Consider the following 10,506-nt stretch of genomic DNA (forward strand, 5'->3'; position numbering starts at 1 on the left):
CAGGCCTCTCTCAGTGTCCCCTTCCTAGTCCTGTTTTCTGAGAGTATCTTAAAAATTGTAGCCGTCCAACACCAGCCACGAGCCTTCCCTGCTCTGTCTTCCTCCAGGGCACCTCTCCAATCTCTACATACTGCCTCATATATGCTCACTTGTTAGTCTGGGGTTTTGTCCGGCTCCTCTCGGGGTGGCGGGGGGTGGGGGCAAGGGCTTTGTCTGCAACGGGGCCTGACGCCTGGCTGCGGAGAGCTGTTGGATGGGCGAGCCCAGGGCAGGCAGCCTCTGGTTCTGGCCGAGGGCCCTGCCCAGCTGTCACAGCCAAGATGTGGGTGCCCAGAGAGGACAGATCTCTCCTTACAGAGAAGGCCTGGATGACACTCGTCCTTATCCAGCCCAGGTGTGCCACGAGTAACACAGAGAGCCATCAAACCCGAGGATAGGAAGTGTCACTGGCTGCCAGCAGGAGCGGTGCTCCTAACTCCCCCCTGAGCCCCGGGAGGGGGCTCCGCGGAGTCCTGAGCCTGCAAGTGTCCTGGAGGTGGGCCTAGGACCAGGGTGTGATCCTGTGCAGGTGGAGGCACGCTTTCTGTTCCTAAAATTGTTCCCCCTTTTGACATTGTAACCAAACTGCTACGTATTTTCTGGTGTCCCCCTAAAGCACACCCTGACTTCTGGCGGGGGGTCCCCCTCATACACACACGTTTGCGAGCCACATGCTGTCACAGTGAGCTGATTTCCTCCTGAGCTTTCCGAGACCCCTCACCACCAGCTCCTCTATGCTCTGCCCCAGCTCCCCATCCTTGGCTGCCTTCCGCCCAGTGCTTAGCCCACCGCACCCCCTGGGAACACCTGCTCATCCCCTCTCTGTGGGGTCAGGCCCTACTCTCTCCTCTTCAAGTTTGCTCCTTCTATCCAGGGTCAGTGAAGCCCCTGCTGGGTGCCAGGCCCCACCTCAGCCCTTGCAGGGCTCCCAGTCTTGGTGGGAGAGAGAGAGGGTGGTGGATCCAACTGCCAATTATCACCAAGAAGATGCATGGAGGGCTACGGGCGCCAGGCATCTAGTTTAAACTAATGAATTTGCTTAGTCCTCATGAGAATCCCGCCGGTAGTTATGATTATCTTCATTTGACAGACAGGTAAGCCAAAGTACAGACAGGCTTGTCCAAGGTCACAAGCCAGTGGCGGGTGGAGCTGGGTTTTGAACGCAGGTGCTCTGGCTGCAGAGCTCGCTGTCTTAACCATCATGTACTAAGAATGCATAGAAGCATCTGTTGGAGTCCAGAAGGAGGAGTAATGAGCTTGTCTGGGGGGTCAAGGGAGGCCTGGGAAGGTGCTGGCCGGCAAGGATGGGGGTGGATCTAGGCTGAGAGAATGGCATGAAGACAGCCCAAGGGTAGGAACACCAGGCTGTGTCTGTAGAGGGCAGCTCTTTGTGGTGCTGGGCTGTGATTGGGTTGCCACAGGGAGGCTGCTGAGTCAGCAGGGCCTGGGCTCCCTCACTGAGAAGACTGGGTTTAGTTCTGTGGGTTTTTCTTGTGGGTGTGACAAGGTCAGGTGGCTGGTTTGTTCCCTGGGAGCATGGAGGGAGGGGCCCGGGAGCCAGAGAGGGGCAAGGCCTAGCCACATGCTCCTGGGCGGGGGTCTTTTCTCTCCCTAGCTCCTCCACTTGCTCTGGAATTGGGGGCAAGAGACCAGATCTCCGAGACTCAGTTTCCTCCTTGGTAGAATGGAGACAAGCGGCACCTGCCTCCCAGGCTGGCTGGCGGCTTGAACAAGATATGGCAGGTGTACACGCCCCACGCAGCCTGGCCCTGGCAGGTACCCAGAAGAGCAGTGCTTGTGTGTCACCCCAGGCCCCAGGGATCCCTCCCTGGGAAAGGATGTGGGAGATGGGGCCCTGGTCTTCCTTGGAATGCACCCCACTCTCCTGAGTGACCCTTCAGCACCGTGCGGTGTGATACTCACCACCACCTCCAGGTCGGAGTTCAGGTGCCGCTGGGTATCTGACATCTGCACCAGGATCTCTCCTGGAGGCACGGAGAGCAGGAGCTTCAGTGGGGGCCACCTGCCCCACCCACCCTCTTCCTGCTAGAAGCTGCCACAGGGGCTGCCTGAGATGGGATTTTGGGACCAAAGTCCAAGGATTTCCCATATGGCTCTGTGAGGATGGCAGAGCTTGTCCCAGCCCTGGAATAGCCCTGCAGAGAGTGGTGCAGAGGAGCTTGGGCTCTAGAACAGGAGTCTGGGCGCTGGGCGCTGGGCTGCAAGGCCTGTGTCTTAGGGGGATTTTCCAGGAAAGGTAAGAACGTAAAAGGAGCCCTCTCTGGGATCCCAGGATGGTGGGCAAGGCAGGCCTCACGCCCAAGGGACAGCACCGGGGTGGCAGAGGGGTCTGGACAGCAGGAGGAGGCCTAGGGTGGAGACAGGACCAGGAGGAGAGCCCCAGGCCCAAGAAAGAATGAAGGATATAGCAGAAGGGGAAGCGGCTCACCCAGAATCTGCGAGGTGGAACTCTGCAGGGCCTGCTCCCCGATCTTCTGGATGGCATTGAAGTACACCTCAGCTGCCTCGGACAGAGCTGCAGGGGGACAGGGTTGGGTCTAGCCCACCTCCTCCATCTGCCCTCACTCCTGGAGGCCCCTCCTGCCAGGAGAGGGCACATGGAGGGGACACCATGCGATCAGGCACGGGTATGTGTGTGGGGTACTGTCCTGGTTGTGTGTGTTGGCCGGAGGAGAAAGCAGGTGTGGAGCAGGGCCAGGACAGCTGCACCCAGCACAGGGACTGGCGCTGAGCAGGACCTGAGCGCATGTCTGTCATGGGTGTGGGTGCGGCACCTGTGTGTATGCACAGAGAGGTGTGGGCAGGTGTGTTGCTCTGTGCAGGCGTCGGGGCACGGGGTGGGGGTGGGCTGAGGTAGCTGGCATAGGGGAAAGTAGGCTTTGATTCCAAAGTCCTAAAAGGCAGGGAGGGCTTGGGTGGCCCTCAGCTCCGGGTGTGTCCCTGGCTTGTCCTTTGCAGGGAGGACTGCAAGCCCTGGTGGAGTGATTGGCCTTGGAGCAGGTGTTGTTGGGAAATGGGGGAGAGATAGCTGTTAGCACGGGCACTGAGAGTGAGGTTCAGCTGGCGGGGTGCGTGGTCAGAGTGAGGACAGACAGCTGTGGTGTGAAGCCGGGCTTGCAGAAGAAGGCCTGGGAATAGCAGTGGGCTCACCAGGCAGCATCAAGGTGACCTATAGAAGTGTGGTGTGGCTGGGGCCGCGGAGGCCACCAGAGCCAAGCCCTGTGTCTCTGGGAGCATCCGGAGGTCACCTAAGAAGCAGGCATAGGAGGGTGTGGGTGTGTGTGGATGAGAGTGCTGGATAGGAGTGTGTAGGGGTGAGCCTGAGCGGAATGTCTGATGTGGGGTGCAGGTGACTGCATGGAAGGACCAGGTGCATGGGGACAGTGGAGGCTGGGAGGCTGGGAGCCCTGGGCCAGGCAGGGACTTACCATGGAAGGCCCGGAGGTAGTTGTTTCCGAGGTACACCAGGTTCTCCAGGGCAGGGTTAAACTGCTCCATGATGCTCTGGAGCCCAAGGCCAAAGGAGGGAGGAAAAAGAAAGGCCGATGGGCAGAGGTGTCACTGGGCCTCGAGAGCAGGGCACCCCCAGCCCCAGAGAGGGAGCCCAAGTGTAGGGGAACCCACCCAGGAATGTGGAGTCACCCCAAATCCTGACTCTGCTGCAGAGGTCTTACAGCCATCTCTTGGGGCCCTGTTCTAGCTTCGCTCCTGCTCACACACCTGCCCTGGCAGGAACTTGCTCCTAAGACAATGCACCTGGAAGGTTCTCCTCCTCCCACGGGGAGGAAGCTCGTGGTCTGTTGCAGCCCCCAGCTGGGTGTGGCTTCACCCTACCCTGGGTCCAGGCCTCGCTGGGCTGGACTCATGGATGTCTGACAGTCCCCTCAGGGGCAAGGGCAGGTCTCACCCGCCTCAAAGAAGAGCCGTTGGGCACCTGACTGTGGCTGAGTCACGGGCCACCTCAGGCCATGGACAGCTGGAGACTGCCCTCGGGATGCAGAGGGCCTGGGGCATGGACTTAGGCTTGGGTCTTGGTTCAAATCGCAGAAGCCTCTCTGGGATGTCCAGTGACCTTGAACAAGCTGTTTAACCATGTTGGCCTTGGCTTTCTCATCAATCCTTTGGGGTGACTATTTTCTATCCTGCCGGCAGGGTGTCCTGAGGCTTACATGCGAGAAAGTCCTACGTGCAGTAGGTGCTCAATAAAAGTCTACAGAGACAGTGGCAACCCCTCTGGAGTGAAGCAGACAATTCGAGTGAGGGGCTCAGAAAGGAGAGATGGACAGAGACAGGAAGACAGAGAGACAGCCAGAGAGGGACGCTGCAGGCCTGGGCCAGGTGGCTCTCTGGGCCTCACCCACTCCCACCTCTAACCCCCGTGGGCCCCATCCTGCCTTTGCCCAGCGTCTAGGAGCACCGTCTCAGCGGGGCCGTCACTCACTGGGCGACTGGACAAACCCCTGCCCTGGGAGCCTCAGGCTGGCCTGGGATGGTTAACTGCCCCCGGGGATCCCCACCCCTGAGCCCACAACCCAGGCGGGTTCAGGGCCTTCCTTCCAGAACATGCTGCAGTCATGCTCCCCCTGTCCCCCAGACCTGGCCCGACCTTCCAGCCCTGAGAAGGGGTGCTCGGGCCTGGGGCCCGGGCCACACACATGCTCACCTTGTAGATGGCCATGGTGGACCTGTAGAACTGGTCCATCTCGGGGGCCATGGAGTGGGCGGCAACTCGGGTGCTGGGGGAGGCTGGGGGTGCTGGCAGGGCTAGGAGTGCGGGGGTGGGTCCCCTCCAGTGCCCACTGCTCTGAGGGAGCAAAGAAAGCTGCCCAGCAGGACCTGGAGACGGAGGGCCTGCCCTGTGGCCGGGGAGGAGGTGGCAGCTTAATTATTCACCAGCCAGGGATGTCAGAATGTGATCTGGGGCGTAACCAGAGCTGGAGGAAGGCATCCTGTGACGCGGGCAGGTTCGTGTGACCTGCCCTTCAATTATTTACCCCTCTGAGCCATGGGCCGGTGGGCACGCGTGGAAGGGCCACGTCTTGGGTCACCTCCTCCTCCAGAGCGAGCATTCCCCAGGCCCGCAGGGACCCCTGGCTCAGGGCGGGGTGGGGGCTCCTGTCTCCTGTCTGCCTACATCGGGCATCGACCGAGTTATAGGGCCTGAGCTGCTGGGTGTCCTCCCCCGGAGCCCTCTCCCACACACCTAGCCCGGGAGGCCAACGTACCGCTGGGCGTCACTGCTGTCTGGCCTCTTCTCCACCCCCAGCCTGACACACCGCACCTCAGGGCTCAGGCTCCCACATCCGTTCCTGCCAGTTCATCTCTTCTCACGCTGGAAAGGTGGCAGCACGAACCCTAGAGCCGCACAGACCTAGGACAAACCTTGGCCCTGCTCATCGGCTGTGTGACCATGCCCAAGCCCCCTGCCCTCTCTGGGTCCCGTCCCCTGCTCTAGCACACAGAGCTCACCCTAACCCCTCACCATGGGCAGGTGGCTTAGCTGCACCCCTGAATACCCTCACAGGCCTCATTTGGGGAGGCCTAGAGAAGTAAAGTGGTGCCCCCGGTCGTGCCCCAGGGGAGGCTGGGAAACAGCATTTGTCAAGGGGGCACAGGACGATGACAGTGCAAAGGGAGCTGGAGGTGGGGGGACAGGCTCATAGCATAACACACGCAACACAGGTGAACTGGAATCAAACCATTTATTTCAGTTTGGGTGGCCCCTGGAGCCCAGCCCCCCTCACCCACCACTTCCTGTTGGAAAGAACTGAAGTCACAGGAGTGACCTTTGAGAGCTGAGGAGACTCGCAGGGTGGGGCAGCTCCAAGGGGTGCAGGTGGCTGGGTGTGTGTTGAGGGGCAGAGTCAGATGGGGCCTCCACTCCAGGAGCCTAGGCTGCTGATGGGTGGGCAACAGCCTGTTTCTCCAACTGCCGACGCCCCAGGAGAGAGGGCAGAGGGCGGAAGGGGCCGTGGTACCCATCCAGGGGGCCGGGAAGACCCCCTTAGTGTCTAAACCAACAGGGCTAGGGGCTCAAGGGTCAGTTGTCCTTGGCGGTCAGGGAGAGGGTCCGAGTGGGGCTCTAGGATCTCTAAGCCCAGAATGACAAAGGGTGCCAGAAGGTAGGGACAGTGGGGGTAGGCCTTCAGGACCAGCCTCAGGCAGGAAGCCCAGCACCCTCTGAGGCCCCGTCTGGTCGGCAGAGGCAGAGCCACCTAGGCCCAGCTCTGTCTGCTGGTGTGCTGGTGGGACATCGCCCATCCTCTCCATCAGGGGCTGGGGGGGGGGGGATGAGGTGGGGGTTGCTGGGAGCCTAGTGGCCTCACGGTGAGAGCAGCAGCTGGATGAGCTTCTGGAACTGTTCCCGGTGCTCGTAGATATAGACCTCAGTCTCCCACAGGGCATTGACCAGCACTGTGTCGCTCACCTCGTCCAGCATGATGTCTGTCCCCAGCTGGGGGTTCAATCTGTCTGGGTCAAGGAGGAGGGGTCACCCAGGAAGCTTGGCTTGGGTGGGCAACAAGAGCAGGACTGTGGCGGGCTCGGGGCACAGAGCAGCTGCTTGGGGAAAGGAGAAGTTCACACCAAGGGCTGGGTGGGCAAGGTCACCAGGTCTGGCAGGCCTGGGCATGGGGCGGGGGCCCGGGGCCAGGGCCCGATGCTGGCTGAGACCTCACCTGAAGTACTGGATGCCCACCATCTCACACCAGGCCCGGGCCCGGTCCACGGCCCGTCCATCAGGATCTGTGCACTGGCAAGAAGCAGTCTCTGTGAGCATCCAGCACACACTGTGTGCACAGTCCTTGCCCGGGGATCGCCAGGTTCTACTCTGGCTTAGCCACCCCCCTCCCAGCTGAGTCCCCCTGCCTGGGCTGCAGGGATGGTCCCAGCTATGGAACTGAGGGGCCTGGTCTTCACAGGTAGCTCTGCAGCACCTGGCTGAGGGTGGGGGTGCTGGGTGGACAGGCCTCTACATCCCGCCCCCTACAAGCTTTTGTCCCATGTGATATTCTAGGGTTCCACACACAGCTGTGTTTGAAGAAAGGGATCCACAGTTAAAAGACGCCTGAAAGCCCAGGGGGTAGGTGGTTACTAAGGATCCCTGCCAACACTGAGACAGAATCAGGGACCCCCTACCCTGAGCTGGCTAAAGAGGTTCAACAGAGCCTCCCCGACACCAGGGTCCCAGGGGCTGAGGCCAGGAGGGAGGGAACTGAGGAGGGCCCCATACTCACACAGTCCACCACCATCTTGCCTAGCTCCTTGGCCCCAAAAACGGTCTTGGCCAGTTCCCAGGGGTTGCTGGGACGGAATACATCCACACAGGTCACGGGCACCTGTGGGGACCTCCCTGTCCCCAAAGAGACCACGATGGAGAGCTTCTTCACTTTGTTACCCTGACCCTGTTGGGGACAGGACAGGGGTTGTTGGAGGGGGATCTTCCCGCCGGCAAACCCTTCCCCAGGTGGCAGGAGCAGAGCCTGTGCTGTCCTCTCCTTTGCTCCACAACAAGCTCTGCTGCCAATATGCTGGGCAACCTTGGCAAAGTCCCCTCCCAAGGGGGCTCATCCACAATAGGAGGCCACTTAGATGATGAAGACCCTTCCCCAGCTGAATCTTTGAGTCCCTCCTCCTCCAGGGAGCCTGCCCTGCCCTGTCTAGCCCCTAGAGGGCGCCTGCCTCCGTGACTGCCACCCCTGCTGTGTCACCCAGGGGCTGCCTCCAAGGGCTTCCTGAGGACCGCGGTGAGAACCACAGCCAACAAGGATCTGGCACGCGAGGGGTCAGGCACTGCCCCCCACTTCACAGAAGAGCACACAGATGCCTCATGGCAGTCCCCACGCAGGCACCAGCACTCCCCCGTGCAGTGGCTGGAGGGAAACTGAGGCAGAGGGAGGACCCCCACCCTGCAGCTGTCTGACCCGAGGCCTGAGCCCCCGACCCAGCACCTCTGCTAACACACAGAGACCTTGCCCCCCCTCTGCGCTACGCTCCTGGGGCCCAGGGCCACTTCTGCTCCTCCGGATCCCTGACTGAGCACAGTCTCCTCCCCAGCGGCCTCCTCCATGGGCCCCTCCAAGCCGCCAGGTCTCTCAGCAGAGGCAGTCCTGCTCCCGGGCTCCTGCACAGCCCATCACAGCACCCGAAAACCCTGGAGGGGCAGATCCTTGTTTACAAATAGTCTCCCCTAGATGTGAGCTCCCTGAAGGCAAGCATGTGTCCCTGGGCTGGGCAGAGTGGCCAGCACTGAGGCTGGCATGGACTGGTGTGCCCACCGCTCTCCCCACTAGGCACCCATCACCACTCACACCAGACTGGGCCTCAGAATCCCCCAGATGAGCACACGGCTCTGGGCAGATGCCACCCATCAAGCAGGGTCAAGGGTGAGATAAAGCAATGCACCAGTGAATGAGCACAAGAGTGAAAGCCACATGCTCGGGGCCCCTGGGTGGCCCAGTGGTGGAGCATCTGCCTTCGGCTCAGGTTGTGATCCCGGGGTCCTAGGATCAAGTCCCTCATCGGGCTCCCTGCATGGAGCCTGCTTCTCCCTCTGCCTGTGTCTCTGCCTCTCTCTGTATGTTCCTCTCATGGATAAATAAATAAAATCATTTAAAAAAAAAAACCCACATGCTCTCCTAGGAGTCAATCCTTAGTAAGATCTGCTGAAACAGGGTGGCTACAGTGGACGGTCATAGCCCGTCTGACGTGAGGTGGTCTCACCTTGCGGATCAGGTCCTGGTTGTACTCGTGGATCTCGGTCATGGCATCCAGCGTGGGGTTGTTGGCCAGCAGCCCACCGTCCAGGAAGCGCCCATTGGGCCGGAAGTAGGTGGGGGCTGCCCCGCTGCTCCGGGCAGCCCGCCACACCAGCTGATCTGGGGGTGAGGGGAGATGGTGGCCCAGTGGCACAGGGGACTGGTACAAACCCGTGTGCTTCAGGTCTCCACGTGCGTGTGCATGAGTGTGAGCGGGTCTGCAGGAAGAGGGAGAGGCGGGGAACTCTTCGGAAGCAGGACCCACAGGCCAGGCCTCTGGCCCCGGCGTCCCGGCAGACGGCAGGGTGCAGCTGAGGGCCCCCAGGGGCCTCCCCTCGCCTGCCTGAGGTGCAAGAGCCCCCCAGTTCTGCCTGCCTCCAGCTGACAGAGACTGGGGCAGTGGCTGGGCTGGGGGTGCCGGGCAGCAGTCCTGCGAGCCCTCCCCTCCGCCCTGCGGCCCCTCAGGCCCATTGTTTCCCGCGGACGCATCAACATGGTTTTAACCTGAGGGCTGAGTTGGAGGCTTCAGGTTAATATTCTGGTTGAAACGAGGCTCCCGGACAGACTCCGGAGCCTCATAATTGCGGAAGAGGTGGAGTTCAGCAGGCTGCCGGTCAGACAGTGTCCCCGTCAGCATCACCCTGGAGAAAAACAGGGAGCAAGACAGCTAAGTCACTAACACAGCCACCCTGAAAACCCACTTTGGTCATCTTCATCCAAATGACCGCAGGCCTTATCCTAGGACCCAGCAAGCCCGCTTCTGGGGACTCATCCTAAGCTGTCCTCATGTGTGTGAGATGAGTACACATAAATTTAACAGGTTTGTTAGAGCAAACCACTGGGAAGAATTGAAATGTCCATCAGCGGGATGGGCCAATGAGCTGCGGTTCCGCTACCCCAGGGGGTCTGTGTCACTGCACAATGACCGAGGAAGCACTTGATGTATTGGTGGGTGGTGAGCAGCAAGGTTTAGGGTTAAATGCAAAAAGGTTTAAGACAGTGTGTGTAGTATGGCACCATTTACCTAAAAAACAAATCCCCTAAAACTGATGTACCTATTTGCCTGGTCAGAAGGACCCATGAGCTGCCTCTGGGACAAGGGACAGGTGGGTGGCTGCAGCTCACAGGCAGTAGGGTGAGGAGACTTTTCACCAGGTCACCTTTGATTCCTCTTCAGTGTGTCACTGCCTGAGTCTATAACCTATTAAAGAAGACTCCCACTTTTCTCAAAAGACACAAATGTCCTCAAATACTGCAGGGAGTATAGACTGGCACAGCCCCCCTGGAACCTAGTATATACCAAGATCTTACAGATATTCCGGCTCTTTTGACTGATAATTCCATTTTGGAAAATCTATCCTAAAGGAATAATCTGAGCTACAAGAAGAGCTTCTTGCATAAAGTGTAATTTATTACAGTAAAAAATGAACCGATCTAAAAGTAGAGGGGTATCTAGCTGGCTCAGTCAGAAGAGCATGTGACTCTGGGTCTCAGGGTGGTGAGTTTGAGCCCCATATTGGGTATAGCGATTACTAAAACAAAAACAAACAAAAAACTTAAAATAAATGGCAACAATAAAATGGTTAAGTAAATAAAATGTTTTGCACCCATTCCAAATTATGCTAGCTGACTAACAAAGAAATATGTTTGTTATGTTGTAAAGAAAAAATATACAGGAAAGAGAACAAAA

The 10,506-nt window shown here is 59.2% G+C and overlaps 2 protein-coding genes across 3 annotated transcripts in view; both read right to left on the reverse strand.

Annotated features, from left to right (window-relative positions):
* The window catches only part of BAIAP2L2 (BAR/IMD domain containing adaptor protein 2 like 2), a 28,274-nt gene extending 23,342 nt beyond the window's left edge, over positions 1-4,932 (reverse strand). Inside the window, exons 1-4 of the mRNA XM_072746416.1 lie at positions 4,724-4,932; positions 3,489-3,564; positions 2,489-2,575; positions 1,963-2,024 (exon numbers count right to left, since the gene is read on the reverse strand). Coding sequence (XP_072602517.1) covers positions 1,963-2,024; positions 2,489-2,575; positions 3,489-3,564; positions 4,724-4,774 — 276 coding nt within the window. The 5' untranslated portion in view covers positions 4,775-4,932. The remainder of the gene's footprint in view (positions 1-1,962; positions 2,025-2,488; positions 2,576-3,488; positions 3,565-4,723) is intronic.
* Positions 4,933-5,748: 816 nt separating this feature from the next.
* Positions 5,749-10,506, reverse strand: PLA2G6 (phospholipase A2 group VI). Of its 2 annotated transcripts, none has more exons than XM_072746418.1 (5): positions 9,321-10,506; positions 8,782-8,936; positions 7,296-7,463; positions 6,738-6,811; positions 5,749-6,527 (listed from the first exon to the last, which is right to left on the reverse strand). In XM_072746418.1, exons 1-5 carry the CDS (start codon positions 9,451-9,453, stop codon positions 6,383-6,385), a joined length of 675 nt encoding a protein of 224 aa, XP_072602519.1. In that variant the 5' UTR covers positions 9,454-10,506; the 3' UTR covers positions 5,749-6,382. The 2 variants fall into 2 exon arrangements, with proteins under 2 accessions (XP_072602519.1, XP_072602520.1); XM_072746419.1 differs by having other exon boundaries at positions 5,749-6,531; positions 9,321-9,490.

The sequence above is a fragment of the Vulpes vulpes genome, unplaced genomic scaffold (genome assembly GCF_048418805.1).
Source record: "Vulpes vulpes isolate BD-2025 unplaced genomic scaffold, VulVul3 u000000781, whole genome shotgun sequence".
NCBI classification, from domain to species: domain Eukaryota; kingdom Metazoa; phylum Chordata; class Mammalia; order Carnivora; family Canidae; genus Vulpes; species Vulpes vulpes.